The 14,973-nt window shown below is 42.8% G+C and overlaps 1 protein-coding gene across 5 annotated transcripts in view; it reads left to right on the top strand.

Moving 5' to 3' along the window:
- The window catches only part of CHD6 (chromodomain helicase DNA binding protein 6), a 208,633-nt gene that overhangs the window by 170,426 nt on the left and 23,234 nt on the right, over positions 1-14,973 (top strand). For all 5 annotated transcript variants that reach the window (XM_030843581.2, XM_060284146.1, XM_060284148.1 and 2 more), the window contains 2 exons: positions 1,829-1,958; positions 3,630-3,690. In XM_030843581.2, coding sequence (XP_030699441.1) covers positions 1,829-1,958; positions 3,630-3,690 — 191 coding nt within the window. The remainder of the gene's footprint in view (positions 1-1,828; positions 1,959-3,629; positions 3,691-14,973) is intronic.

The raw sequence follows: 14,973 nt of genomic DNA, 5'->3' as shown, positions 1-14,973 counted from the left end.
TTACAGCTCCTACTACTGTCTGTTCAGGACAGTTGTTAGGGTTTTCTAGGGAACTGGGTCAATCACTCTTCCTCGCCTCCAGCTTCATAGCTGGTTGAGAAATAGAAATGCCGAATTTGTCTAGACTTCAGGCCTGCACATGACAAGAAGAAGTCTGCAGAGCAGAGACTCACCCAGGTAGTAGGCACCTGGAGGGACCGGCCTGCTTCAGGCCCTGTCCAGCACAGCATGCGTGAGGGCAGGACCCTCATGGACAGTTAACCTCCCTCCATGATAAAGGGTCAGAGGAGGAAGGTTTCACCATCTCAGCTATGAGATAAAGCATCCCTCTTTTCCTGGGGAGGGGGCAGGTAGAGACGATGGCAGGCATGTCCTCAAGACAGCAGGAGCATGGTGGGCATTTCTGTTGTGATGTGAGCTGAGGCAGACCATGGGGAGAGGGTGAGAATGGTTCTTCCTACAGTGATTATTGGAAGAGAGTCTGGGCCAAACTGACACATCCAGTCAGTGGTTTGTTGAGTGTATACAGTGCCAGGCCCTGTGCTAGGTACTGAATGTATAATGATGAGTAAAAACAGATACAGATTCTGTCCCTGGGGAGCCCACAGTCTCATGAGAGAGGCTTACAGTAATCAAACAATTGCCCTAAGGAATAAGTGAATAAAGAAGAACATAAGGCCCCAGTTTCTCCTGCCATATGCCTCGTGCAGGCAGCACCTGTCATGGAGATGGCAGAAATGTCACTTTGAATTAAAAGATAAAGCACCTCCAGCTCCTCAGATAAAAAGTACCAGGTGCTGACTACACATGAGGGCTAGAACAGCATCAACAGTGATACCGGAACAAAAACCAATATAGAAGGGAAATACCCAACAGAGTAGAATCAAGTCTGTTACTAGCAGCCAAGCCGGTGCTCATTTTAGGTACAGCACCTTATATCACCTGTGATGGGGTCTCTCTGTACATACTACAGAGTTAGAAATTGACTTACTTAGGGGCAACATGGAAAGGATTTTGATGATCATGAAGGAGTTTCCCCCCAAAATAGTTCGATATGACAATAGCTGTGACCAAATAAATATTCCTGTCTCATTATAGGATTACATTAGATTCAATAAAATAACAAATTGTCGTGCATGGCATCATCAAATTAAAAGGGATATTTTTTCATCATTTTGCCTTCTGTCTGAGGTTTCTGTTCTGGATCAGAAATCCTCCATCTATTTTTGACTCTGGGGATATGGTGAGAGGCAGTTCCAAAGCCCTGGCCAGTAGATTAGGATTTCATACTGAGTTTGTGAATATAGAGGGAACGGGTCTGTTTTAATCCAATCGACAATCACAGTAGTCCTCTTTATATTTCATCCTTTGCATCCATTACTTTGCTCAGCTTCCCTTTCTAACACATGGGATAAAATTGGACCATAAGAAAACTAGGCCTGTTCATGAGATGACAAGATAATAGGGTGTCCAGAGTTGGGGGGTTGGTGAGGGGAAGACATTGCAAAACCAGCTTGCCTGATTCCCTTGCTGTCCAAAAGACGCAAACAAGTAGGAATTGTATCTGTATCTTGTGTGTCTTCACGGACGCAGAATATTTACATCAGCTTTCATTTTGGGGAGAGCACTACTTCCTCAAAGGTGTCCACTTTAGCGCAAGGATCTTCCCCTGACAGGAAATCTTACAGGATCCGGTCATTTTTAAATCAGTATTTTTTTGTTTGTTTTGCGTTTTATTTAATAAGGGAAACAAAATGACTGTCTAGGGCGCAAGGCAGATCTTGTGAGTTCTGACATGACCTCATTGTTCCTCATTACCCCTGATCAGGTTACGAGAGGTACAATGCCATGAGAGCAGACCCAGCACTTTGCTTCCTGGAGAAGGTTGGGATGCCAGACGAGAAGTCCCTTTCTGCAGAGCAGGGTGTTACAGATGGGACCTCAGACATTCCCGAAAGGTGAGACGCTTCATGGGCCAACCACAGTGTGACTTGTCGCCCCACGAATCTCTGACCGCATACATCCAGCACTCTAAAATAGTCTCTTCCTCACGGTCTGGCATCTCCCTTAAACCTGAACTGCCTTCCAGAATTGCTGCTTTGGTTACATCCTACGATGCCTCAGGCTTTTCCCTTGAATCCCAAACACTTTGAACCAGATACCAGTTCCTGTCCTTCCTGAGTTCCCCAAGCTGCCCACCATCCTGCCTACTCCTTAATCAGGCTCGTCTGGTCAGAGGATTCTCGGAAGAATTCAGACCTCTCATAACTTCTCATACTTGGCAGAAAGTTAAGAAGCGGTACAGCAAGTTCAGGCTTCCTGACCTTGAAGTGCCTCAGATGAAGTTCCAGTGTTATTTAAAGATTTCATGGTCCATGAGTAAGGTGGACTTAGGAGCCACTGCTTGATGGCCGTGGCATTCAGGTCTTGTCACTGGGTTGTGCGCAAAAAAATATGGAAGCATCCCCTTTGTCGAGTTTTAATTACTTTGTGCATAACTCCAAAATGTGTAAATTCATAGGAAAGCTAAATAGCGAAAAGCTGTGGTTTTCATATATATATATATTTGGAAAACATCGCATATATCTCTTAGCTTGTGTTTGGTAAGCTTTTGGCCTGATCTTCCCCCCAAAAGTAGCATTTCCTGGGGCCACGGGCAAGCCTGGACATGAGGGTGCACAATGCCAGGCCCCCTAACCATGTGCTAAGGCAGAGAAAAGGATGAAATGCATTTTCCATCTGTCCTTAGCTCCTGGTGAACGCCCTAGCTATTGTAACGTTCTCTGCCCCGAAGATAATAAAGATGCATTCAGAGAGATACTAACAAATGCCCGAAGGACCAGTGGTGTTAATGTTGGGCACATGGGGTCAGGGAAAACACCACCTGGGGGAGGTGCCCGAATGTGGCTTACAGCTGGTATCTTTGGGGGTGGCTGTTCTTTCTGTGGTTAAGCAATGAAGGTAGGAGGCTCCTTCTGCCCCCAGGACCTGAACAACAGAGAGAAGAATATTTGAGACAGGAATCCTTCAAAGTTGATTTTACCAGGGATCGTGAAAAACAGGTAGGCATCAGCAGTAGTTAAGCTCACAAGGGAGAAGATGTTAGGCAGCTAATCTAGGGACGAGCAGCTGATGGTCCGGAGGGCAGTGTCCTTCCTCAGCACGCATGGCAGAGCTCCCTTTCAAGGAAGTGACGGCCGCTAAATGTGGGGAGCGATTCTGCCTCCACGGCATCCTACTGTGGGATCTGGGGGTCAGCACATCAGGACTCCTAGTTTGCATGGCTGTCAGCCTTAGACTCTGTTCTTTTATCAAAGCCGCTTATCCAGACAGTTCTTGATGGACAGTAATTACCTTTTTAAAGATAGCATCATTGTTGAATAGCCGGCCTCTGAACTTGCCTGAGTAGATCATGAGTCTCGTGCTAAAGTCTCATTTGAGTGGAAGTCGTTGCTCGTAGAAGTTGTAACACTGGAAAAACCAAGATTTTGAGGCCTGTGGGGCAAGGGATCTACTAATATTCTCTTTGGTCAGTGATTCTGGGGGATTTTCATGCAAGCATCCTAGTTGCAAAATAGCTTCTAGGTGGTGTGTGATGCTTTTTATTTTTTATTTTTAATTTTATTTAGAGGCAACACAGATAAAGAAGACAATACAGAAGACAAAGTAGATGGCCTCCAGAAACAAATGGTGAGTCACATGTGCTGTGTTTGTAATCCACTATCTTTAATATCAAGAGAGAAATCCCCATCTTGGTATATTGGTCTTTGGGAACTTGATTGCATTGCTGCAGTTGCATTGCATTTTCCCCAGCATTTTACTGTAAAAATTGTCAACTCACAGACTGCGTTGCCCTTTTATTCTAATGAAACTTTTGCTTTTGAGGTGACTGTAGATTTTAGATGGAATTGTAAGATACAATACAGGGTGATCCCGTGTACCTTTTATCCAGTTTCCCACCAGGGGGACATCTTGCAAAACTATGATACAATATCACAGGCAGGATGCTGACATTGACAGAATCAAGATATAGGACATTTCCACCGCCACAGAGATCCACCATGTTGCCCTTTTATAGCCACATCTGCATCCCTCCTACCTTCACCTCCTTTTTAATCCCTAGCAACCACTAACCTATTCTCCACTTTTGTAGTTCTGTCATGTTAAGAATATTATATAAATGGAGTCATGCAGTATGTAACCTTAGGGGCTTGGCTTTTGTCACTCAACATAATTCCCTGTAGATGGATCCAGATTGTTGTGTGTAATGATAATTCATTCCTTTATATCACCGAGTAGTATTTCTCCCTTCATCCATTGAAAAACATCTGGGTTGTTTCCAGTTTTTCACTATTGCAAGTACCTCTGTAAACATCTGCATACAGATTTTGTGTGAACTTACATTTCCATTTCTCTGGGGTAAATGTCCAAGAGTATAATTGCTGAGTCATGTAGTAGTTATATGTTTAGTATTTTCAAGAAACTGACAAGCTGTTTTCTAGAGTGGCTGTACCATTTTACATTCCCACCAGTGATGTATGAATGATCCACTTTCTCCTCATCTTCACTGGCTTTTGGTGTTGTCACTAATTTATTTATTTATTTATTTATGTTTTATTGGCTGCGTTAGGTATTCATTGCTGTGTGCGGGCTTTCTCTAGTTGCGGCGAGCGGGGGCTACTCTTCATTGCAGTGCACGGACTTCTCGTGGTAGCTTCTCTTTGTTGCAGAGCACGGGCTCTAGGCACACGGGCTTCAGTAGTTGTGGCACACAGGCTCAGTAGTTGTGGCTTGTGGGCTCTAGAGCGCAGGCTCAGTAGTTGTGGTGCACAGGCTTAGTTGCTCCACAGCACGTGGGATCTTCCCAGACCAGGGCTCGAACCCATGTCCCCTGCATTGGCAGGCGGATTCTTAACCACTGTGCCGCCAGGGAAGTCCCTGTTTCTTAATGCTGTTAAAATATGGCCTATGGAAAACTCCTCAAGTTGGCTTCTGAGTTCTTTTGACATGATTCAGTCAAATATGGAAAGGAGGAAAACTATGAAAAATTCATACATATACATATAGCCCCTCTTATTTAGATTTCCTTCACATTTAGGTCACCACAGAGCAATGAGTAGAGTTCCCTGTGCTATACAGTTCGTTCTCATTAGTTATCTGTTATATACATAGTAGTGTATATGTGTCAATCCCAGCCTCCCAATTCATCCTACCCCCCCTTCTCCACCCTTGGTATCCGTAAGTTTGTTCTCTACATGTGTGTCTCTATTTCTGCTTTGCAGATAAGTTAATCTGTACCATTTTTCTAGATTCCACATATAAGCATTAATATACAATGTTTGTTTTTCTCTTTCTGACTTGCTTCCTTTTGTATGACAGTCGCTAGGTCTATCCACATCTCTGCAAATGGCACTATTTCATTCCTTTTTATGTCTGAGTAATATTCCATTGTATATATGTACCACATCTTCTTTATCCATTCCTCTGTAGATGGACATTTAGGTTGCTTCCATGTCCTGGCCGTTGTAAATAGCATTGCAAGGAACATTGGGGTGCGTGTATCTTTTTAAATTATAATTTTCTCTGGGTATATGCCCAGGTGTGGGATTTCTGGGTCATATGGTAGTTCTGTTTTTAGTTTTTTGAGGAACCTCCATACTGTTCTCCATAGTGGCTGTATCAATTTACATTCCCAGCAACAGTTTAGGAGGGTTCCCTTTCACCACACCCTCTCCAGCATTTACTGTTTGTAGATTTTTTGATGATGGCCATTCTGACTGGTGTGAGATGCTCAACATCACTAATTACTAGAGAAAAGCAAATCAAAACTACAGTGAGGTATCATCTTGTTATCCTTTTGATGTCTGCAGAATTTATAATGCTATTCCCTGTTTCATTCCTTATATTAATAATTTGTGTCTTCTTTTTTTCTTATTATTCTGGCTAGAAATTTGTCTGCTTTATCTTTTTAAAGAATTGGAACTTTGTTTCATTGATTTTTCTCTGTTTTCTATTTTAAATTTCATTGATTTCTGCTCCTTATTATTCTTTTCCTTCCAGTTTTGTGTTGTTTTTTTTGTTTGTTTTTGTTTGTTTGTTTGTTTTTTGGCTGTGTTGGGTCTTTGTTGCTGCACACGGGCTTTCTCTAGTTGCAGTGAGCGGGGGCTACTCTTTGTTGCGGTGCGTGGCTTCTTGTTGCAGAGCACAGACTCTAGGCACACAGCCTTCAGTAGTTGTGGCATACGGGCTCAGTAGTTGTGGCACACAGGCTTAGTTGCTCCGCGGCATGTGGGATCTTCCCAGACCAGGGCTCGAACCTGTGTCCCCCGCATTGGCAGGCGGATTCTTAACCACTGTGCCACCAGGGAAGCCCCTCTGTTCTATTTTCCTCTTTTTCTAGATATTTGGGGTGGGAGCTTAGATTACTGATTTGAGACTTTTGGGCTTATTTAATGTATGCATTCAGTGCTATAAATTTCCCTCTCAGCATTACTTTAGCTAGGCCCCACGATTTTTACTATTTATTATAAATAGTAAAATTTGTTGTATTTTCATTTTCATTCAATTAATTTTTTTTTCCCTTGAGACTTTTTCTTTGGCCCATGGATTATCAGACATGTGGTATTTAATTTCCAAGTATTTGGAGATTGTCCTATAATCTTTCTGGTTTTTATTTCTAGTTTGATTCCATTGTGCTCAGAGAATACACTCTATTATTTCAGTGGTTTTAAATTTGTTAAGTTATTTTTGTGGCCCAGGATATGGTCTCTCTTGGTATATGTTGCATGGGCACTTGAAAAATATGTGTATTGTGCTGTTGTTGGGCAGAACGCTGCATAAATGTCAATGCAGTCCTGTTAGTTGATAGTGTTGAGTTCTTCTGTATTCTTGCTGATTTTCTGTCTAGTTGTTGAGAGAGGAGTATTGAAGTCTCCAACTATAATTATGGACTTGTGTATTTCTCCTTTCAATTCTATCAGTTTTTGCCTCACGTGTTTTGCAACACTGTTGTCTGGTGTATACACCTTTAGGATATGTCTTCTTGGTGGGTTGACTCTGCTGTCAATATATAATGTACCTGCTTGCGTCTGATAGGTTTTTTTTGCTCTGAAGTGTACTTTATCTGATATTAATATAGCTACTCCTGGTTTCCTTTGATAAATGTTTGCATGATATAACTTTTTCCATCCTTTTACTTTCAACCTGCCTATGTGAAATGAGTTTTCTGTAGACAGTATTTAGTTGGGTTATATTTTTTAATGCACCCTGTCTTATAGTTGATGTATTCAGCCACTTACATTTAATGTAATTATTGATGCATTAAGCCTTAAGTCTGACATTTTGTTTTCTCCATTTTTTTATTCTCTGTTTTCTTTTTCCTGACTTCTTGTGGGTTATTTGAACCTTTTTTCTGATCCCTTTTTTGATTTATCTATGTTGGGTATGTTTTGTTGGTTTTTTTTTAAGTTTCTTAGTGGTTATTCTAGATATTTCATTACATATATCACAGTCCACTGGTATCATCATTTTACCAGTTCAAGTGAAGTATAGTGTCCTTACTTATAGTTTTGTCCCTTTATAATATAATTGTCTTAAATATTTCTTCTACATACATTTAGAATCATATCAGACAATGTTATAATTTTTGCTGCAATTCTGAAATATAATTGAGAAGATTCAAGAGGATAAGGAACATCTACTGTATTTTTATTTACTTTGTTCTTCCTGGTGTCCCAAGATTTCTTCTTTCTGTTGAGAGAAATTCCATTAGCTGTTCTTTTAGGATAGGTCTACTGTTGACAGTTCTTTTATTTTTCCTTCATCTGAGAATATCTTAATATCCCCTTTATTCCTGAAGGATATTTTCATTGGATATAGGATTCTGGGTTGACAGTTCTTTTCTTTCAGCTCTTGAAAAATGTTGTGCCACTTCCTTCTGGCCTCCCTGGTTTCTGATGAGAAATCTTCTGTCACTCAAGTTGTTTTTCCCCTTAGGTAAGGTGTCTTTTCTCTGTTGCTACTTTCAGGATTTTCTTTTTTTCTTTCTTTAGTTTTCAGAAGCTTAACTGTGATTTGTGTGTGTGTGGACTTCTTTGAGTTTATCCTGTTTGGTGTTTATCATCTTCTTGAATCTGTAGGTTTGTGTCTTTCACCAGATTTGGGGAGTTTTCAGCCATTATTTCTTGAATTCCTTTTTCCTCCCCTTCTGGAACTCTGATGGTATGAATGTTAAATCTTTTGTTATAGTCCCACTGGTCCCTGAGGTTCTGTTTTTTGTTTTGTTTTGTTTATTTTGGCTGTGCCTCATGGCTTGCAGGATCATAGTTCCCCAACTGGGGATCGGACCTGGGCCACAGCAGTGGAAGCGCCAAGTCCTAACCACTGGACCACCAGGGAATTCCCTGTTTAATGTTTTTTTAAATCTGTTTCTCTCTGTTGGTCACACTGGGTACTTTATATTTTTCTCTCTTAGAGCTCACTGATTCTTTTCTCTTTCTCCTCCATTCGCTGTTGAGCCTGTCCATTGTGTTTTTGTTTTTGTTTGGTCTGGTTCATTTCATTATTGTATTTTTCAAATCCAAAATTTCCCTTTGGTTCTTCTTTGGATCTCTCTTTCTTTGCTGAGATCTTCTTTTTCTTTGCTGAGATTTTGTGTTATCATTTGTGGCAAGTATGTTCAGAATTCCTCATTGAGGACTGCCTTAAATTCTTATGTCAGATAATTCTAAGATCTCTGTCATTTCAGTGTTAGTGTCTATTGATTGTCTTTTCCCATTCAGTTGGAGATCTTCCTGGTTCTTGATGTGATAAGTGATTTTTGATTGAAACCTGAACATTTGGGGTATTACATTGTGAAACTCAGGATCTTATTTAAAACTTCTGTTGTAACTGATTGCCTCTGACATCTCTGTTGCAGGGGAATGGGGCAGGGTGGGTGGCAGAGTACACCACCTTTTTACTGCTTGGTGGGAGTAGAAGTTAATGTTCCCAGTCAGCCCCTGAAGATACCCAAGGCAGGGGTGTTTCTCATTACTGTTGGGCAGGAATGGAAGTTTAGATCTCCACATGGTCTTTGCTGACACCATGGGTGTTGGGGACCTTATTACCACCTAGCAGGGATAAAAGTCCCAGCTCCCTACTTGGCTTTTTGACACCACCCAGCAGGGGAATGGGGAGCCCCGTTACAGCCTGGCAAAGGTGGAAGTCTAGAGTCCACCTTTAGACTCTAGAGGCCCACTCAGCCTCTGCCGGCATGGATGTGGTGAGCAGAAGTTTTTTCTGTTATGTTGAGCTGAAGTGTAGCACATCTTGTCTTAACATTTTGTCCATTCCTAGCTTGCCCTTTTCCTAGTCCTTCACTAGAGAGAGCAGGCTTTTGTTGCGGCTTTTTTTGTCTGTACCCTTTGTCATTTCCAGATAGCCAGCTTCTTTACCTCCAGATCTAGGATATATAAGGCAAAAAAGGAAACCCAGGAAACTCACCACTGTGTCATCCCATGTGTCCCAAAGTCCCTGGTTGGTCTGCCTTCTCTTCACCTTTCAGAGTTTCCTTAGGTTTGTTATATATATAATGTCCAGGGGTTTTAGTTGTAAATATTGTGTGGAATAGGGAAATATGCATCTTCCCAGAGCAGAAGTCTATATTGCATTTTACAGATGAGTTTCTAGGGCTTTGAATAAGCAGACCAAAACCTTACTAGGGCCCCAGCACTATTTGACCACATTTTCTCTGGCTTTCAGTGGAGCAAATAAATCTGTTAGAATTTCATGGGTTCCGTATCCCAGAGGTTACTGTAGCATTGTCCTCGCCTGACTCCATTACTAGAATAATCTTTCTTCTCCTCCTGATCACCAACCAAAAGTTTTCAATTCTCTTCTTTTGGTTCTAGTTTGGAGAATGGTATTTACCTTGGTTTCCATCAGCTCTGATTGCTTTAACAGTAACAATGACATCACTTTCCCAAAGTAAGAAATAATTATTTTTTGAAGATATGCTTCCATATCTCCTTGAGGTTTGCGAAGCAGTGGATTGAAGCAAATCAGCATGAAGCTTTAGACCCTGGACCTGAAGGAAGTTGGGTTTGGTCTTGACAATTAAAATCTGAGCTGTGCCATTCTGGTAGAAGCTCTGCCTAGCTTTTACAGTTACTTCCTTTGTCTGGAATGTGGGATGTGTTTTCCCATGGAAATAACTTGAGTACCAAAGAAATGAAACTAGTACCTTAAATTCATATGGAACTTTACTCTTTCCAAAGCACTTTTCCCATTTGTTTCAGTTGATCCTCACCTCAGCCATGTAAAGTAAGAGCTTCAGGTGTTATTGCCCTCATGTGAGAGCTGGGGAAATTCAGGCCCAGGAAGTTAAAGGACGTTGCCAGATTCTCACAGCTACTAGATGATAGCGTTCAGACTAGATATTCTCTAGCTATTCTGGCTTTTTTTTTTTCTGATCAAATATTCTTTTCATAGTCAAGAGAGTAGGAAGTGTTTTAGCTGTACGTACACACCCCTTCTCCCAGCAGCATCCTCTATGAAAAGGCAGCCCCCAGACCAACCGCAGGCCAGACCCAGCTCTGAAAGCTGTTCATGGTAAAGTTCACATGCTTAACTCATGCTTACTTCAGTCTTGGAGAGATCTGGAAGTGGGAGTTGTGGCAGAATTGGTAAAATAACTCAAGTTTCCTTATAGTATGGTTAAACTCCTCTGGGACTCCTTTTTTTTAAATTCATTTATGAAAATAATGCCTGTATTATTTATTTTGCTCTTCAGATCCCTAAAACCTGGACTATAGAATATAATCAAAAGCAGAAGGAATGGGGAGTGCCTTTCCCAGATTTTGAGGTGAACAGATTATAAACAGATTAAGATCGACTTCTAGTCCATGTGCTAGAATAACAAACGTAGAGGAACAGCCAACATCTGAACCAAGCCTTCTCCCCACGCCCCAGCCCTTGTACTGAAGACACTGGTTGGGTGTTTCCTTCTCCCAGTTCTGTTCTCAGGCAGATCAGCAGGTTAAGGAAGCCCAAAGAGCGTATCATCCATCACTAAGTTAATTCATCTGAATTAAACAGACCTGGGCATAGGAGGGGGGCCTGGTTAGTAGATGGGAGAATCTCAGCATTGCAAGGACCCTAACGCATGTCTGCATGGTCTCAGTGTTCCATCCCTTCTACTGCGACATCACTGTGGGGGCATACCAGGCAGGTGTAGGTGCTTCCAGGAATCCATGAAGGGAAAGGGGGAATGTGCTATCTTCCAAGGAAGCCCATTTCATTGTTGGGTGGTATTTCCTTATTCTGACCCAGAAATCTGACTCCCAGTTGGTTCCATGGACTCTGTCTAGTTTTCTTCTGGTCCTGCAAAGAGCAAAACTGTTCTTACTTTCCTCTCCGATAAGACTAAAAAATTTTGAGACCAACTAGCTACCGTAATCTCTTTAAGTCTCTTTTCAGGTGAAGTATCCTTAATTCCTCTTTCTTCTTATCATGTTGTCTCCAGACCCCTTGCTACTCTTGTGCCTTCCAGAGCTCACTGTGCTGTTGTCCTCTTCAAACGTGGCAGTTGGAGAACCACAGAACGTTAGAGGGACATGTGAGATGATTAGTCTACTCCCTTCCCCCACCCTTTCTGTTTAATACCAGTAGAGCTTTTGATTGGTAAACAGTTGCAGCTAGTCAGTGGACATGCCTTCTAAAGCAGTTAGTCAGAAAGTTTACTTGTGTTTGGGATGGTCTAGAGCCTAGAATGGTAAAGGAAATCGTTCTCTATCAAACCCAGTATGCAGGGAGGTTACCATCTCCTTTAACTGAGATAGTAATAAGTAGTGGCCCAGCTCTGCCTGGTGTAGTCCTTGTGTTCTAACCAGCAGTCTTGTCCTCGCTCTGCAGCACTTCCTACAGCAGGTGCTCTCTGTAAAAGGAGGGTGAGTTCATGTGCACAGTGAACTAGGAAGAAACTCCTGCAGGGAAACTTAATGCCTAAAATGGTCAGATCCCACTATAAGAAAAGTTCAATGAGGAACTGAACAATGACTCTATTCTTATGAGTTGAGAGATCAAGGGGTCTCTGAACTCAAATAGAGATATTTGAATGTAGATGGAGTACTTCCACGCTTACTTCCACGCTTACAAAGCACGTTTCCCCTTCAGTTAGGCGTTGTTCTTATCCCTATTCTAGACGGGGGAAGCTCAAATAGTTTTAATGAGCTGCAAAAGAAGTCATACTCCTCAGGAGCAGTGTCTGCCCGCTCACATCTTTTTCTAAATCCTTCAGTCTTTCCATTATAAAATCCTTGAATTTTGTGTTAATGACATTTGATGTGTATCTACTTTCTATTTCTACATGAAATTTATGAAGGTAGTAGGATGCTTGATTTTTCTGCAAAATGAAAACTGCTGTGGGATATTTTTTAACTGCGCCTTCACGCATCCTGTTACCTCTACACAAAGAGTTCTTATATTCTCCTCCTGGCGAACTCCTGTGTCCTTCAATGTGAAGCTCAAAAGTCACCTCTCAGATGTCCTTCCCCTACCTGATTTGGGCCATGCAGAGTTGGTGACCCTTTCTGGTTTTCCCACTGTGTTTAGGAGCACTCATCACACTACATGGCCAGTATTTATTTTATGTCTCTTGTAATGGCCAGAATGTGGGCTCTAGAAGGATAAGGACTCCATCCTTCCCACTGTCAGAGCTCCTGAACCCAGCACAGTTCCTGGCAAACAAATGTAGGATGGCAGCTCATCACCGCTCTTTTGGCCCTGGAGTTTTGTAAGGGCTTAGAGGAAATTCCCTGGGTCTGCAGGTCTGTGCTGCCATGCCACTGCCTGCACCCACACCCAGACCAAAGAGGGGAGGCAGCCGGGCCTGGAGGAGCAGCCACAGGCGAGGGGGATCTGCTGTTCTCAGATCAGGAAACAGCCCTGCATCCTTGGCGGAGAAGTGCCACGCGGGAAGCTAAGTTACTCTTAGTGACTGACAGTGCATTTGATCCAACCAGGTGTGTCTTCAGCCCCCGGAGGCAATACATCCCCGTGGTTAGAGCTCCTCGTCTGGGGTCAGGCCTTCTAGGTTTGAATTCCATCTTCACCACTTAATAACTATATGTAGTATTAGATTATCAATCTCTCCTTCTACAATTTCCTTGTCTAAAAAGGGTCATTTAGTCGTTTAGAATGAATAAATGAAAAACGCACGTGAAGTACTCAGTATAGTATCTGGCCATGTACTTACCTGTAGACTTTTGTTGTTATTGCTGCTGTTGGCCACTGTGTCATGAAGCTATCCTTAGAGAACACACTTCAGCTGAAAGAGAGAAACGCTGAAGGATCCTCTAGCAGTTGGGCCTGTACGTGGGTATCTCCTCGGTGCCGGCTGCCGTGCATCGGGCATTTGCTTTGTGCCAGCATTTGGTTAAACACTTTGCATAATCAACTCATTTGTGCCCCACGATCACCCGTAAAGTACTATTGTCTCCATTTTGCAAATGAAGAAATGAGCTTGAGAGAGGTCGAAACACGTTGCCCAAGGCCAGAGAGCAGTGGACTGTCAGACTCCAAACACAGGCGTGCTCAAGATGGAGAAACTGCAGGTTGGAACTAACCTGTTGCCCTTACTTTGACAGTCTTACTTGTCAGCACTCTCTGGGACCCTGCCCTTGGAAATGATTGATTCATACTTCTTCTGAGATGAATATTTCTTTCAGACTGATTCACAGAGGCAGAAACTAGGATACTACATGTTCACATGCAGACTTCAGAGGCAGGGCTTTCCATGTGCTCCCTGCGGTACCGCTCTGTCACACTCACATTAAATTGGTTATGTGACCACAAGATTATGACATCTTTTTCACTTCGGCTGCTGCTAAGCCAGGTCTTCTCCTTTCTGTCAGTGATAGAGAGGGGACCTGCCATCGAGAGAGAGCAGGAGACAGAAAGGCACTTACGGCTTCCAGAATCTTTCCTTACTTGAGGGTTTGCCTAAGGCCAACAGAAACTGTTAGGGAGGGTGGAAAGGAAGCCTGCATGGCAGGTGTGCCTGCCTCACACCAAGCCCGGAGCTACCCCTGTGGAGTCGGTGCCCACGGCAGCCACACATCCGTCGTAATAAGGAGCGTGGTAGCCCTGGCGCCTGACCCCACATCTCATAGTCTGTACAGCACTTCTCAGTCTAGAAGTGTCTGTGATTACAACTTTCAGCATTATAAGGGTCTTCACGGGTACTCTAAGAATACCCAAAAATGTTCTCTATGGCAGGAAGGATGGAAGGCCTGGTTGTTGGTTGTTGCTGGCTTTTTAACTGCCTAAATAGTGGGAAGGGCTGCTTTGGCATGTTTAAGTGTCACTTCAGAATGGTACAGTAGGTCAGCTTGAAGTTCCTTCTCTTCACTGATATTGCATGGGCAAAGAAGAGAGATTAAACTAGTGTTCTCCAATTCTAAATATGTTGCACTCTCTAAATCAGATTTTCAGCCGGGACTCTCTTTTTGTTCTGTTTTTGGCAGCTCAGTGGTTACAGTATAGGTTCTCATCAGACTACCGTGTTTGAAGCCCAGCTCTGCCCCTTGGTAGCCATGTGACCTTGGCAACTTACAGAACTTTCTAGGGCTTGTTTTCTGCCTCTGTAAAATAAGGATAGTAATACTTTCTACCTGGGGAAGCAGTGCTGATGACCAAAGGAGATAAGCCGTGTAAAGGGTTTTGCACGGTCACACATAGTTCTTGGTAACGTCAGCTATTACCACTACTCTAGTAAGAAAGAAATGCATTCAGAAAATGAACCCCTGCCCCTCTGCCTTTCTCAGGTCCTTCCCCGGTATTAGGGGCCTAAGAGAGCGGTTTGAATTTTAACTATTGCCAGTCATAGGTGTGTGTCCATCCCTCCTGAACCGAGGTGCTGCTCTCCTGGGCTGTGTCCCAGTTTTCTGTCAAGGACCAGACAGTAAATATCTTAGGCCTGGGGGCCAGTAGAGT

This window comes from Globicephala melas, chromosome 15 (genome assembly GCF_963455315.2).
Source record: "Globicephala melas chromosome 15, mGloMel1.2, whole genome shotgun sequence".
NCBI lineage: Eukaryota > Metazoa > Chordata > Mammalia > Artiodactyla > Delphinidae > Globicephala > Globicephala melas.
This window is presented reverse-complemented; position numbering and strand designations above follow the sequence as displayed.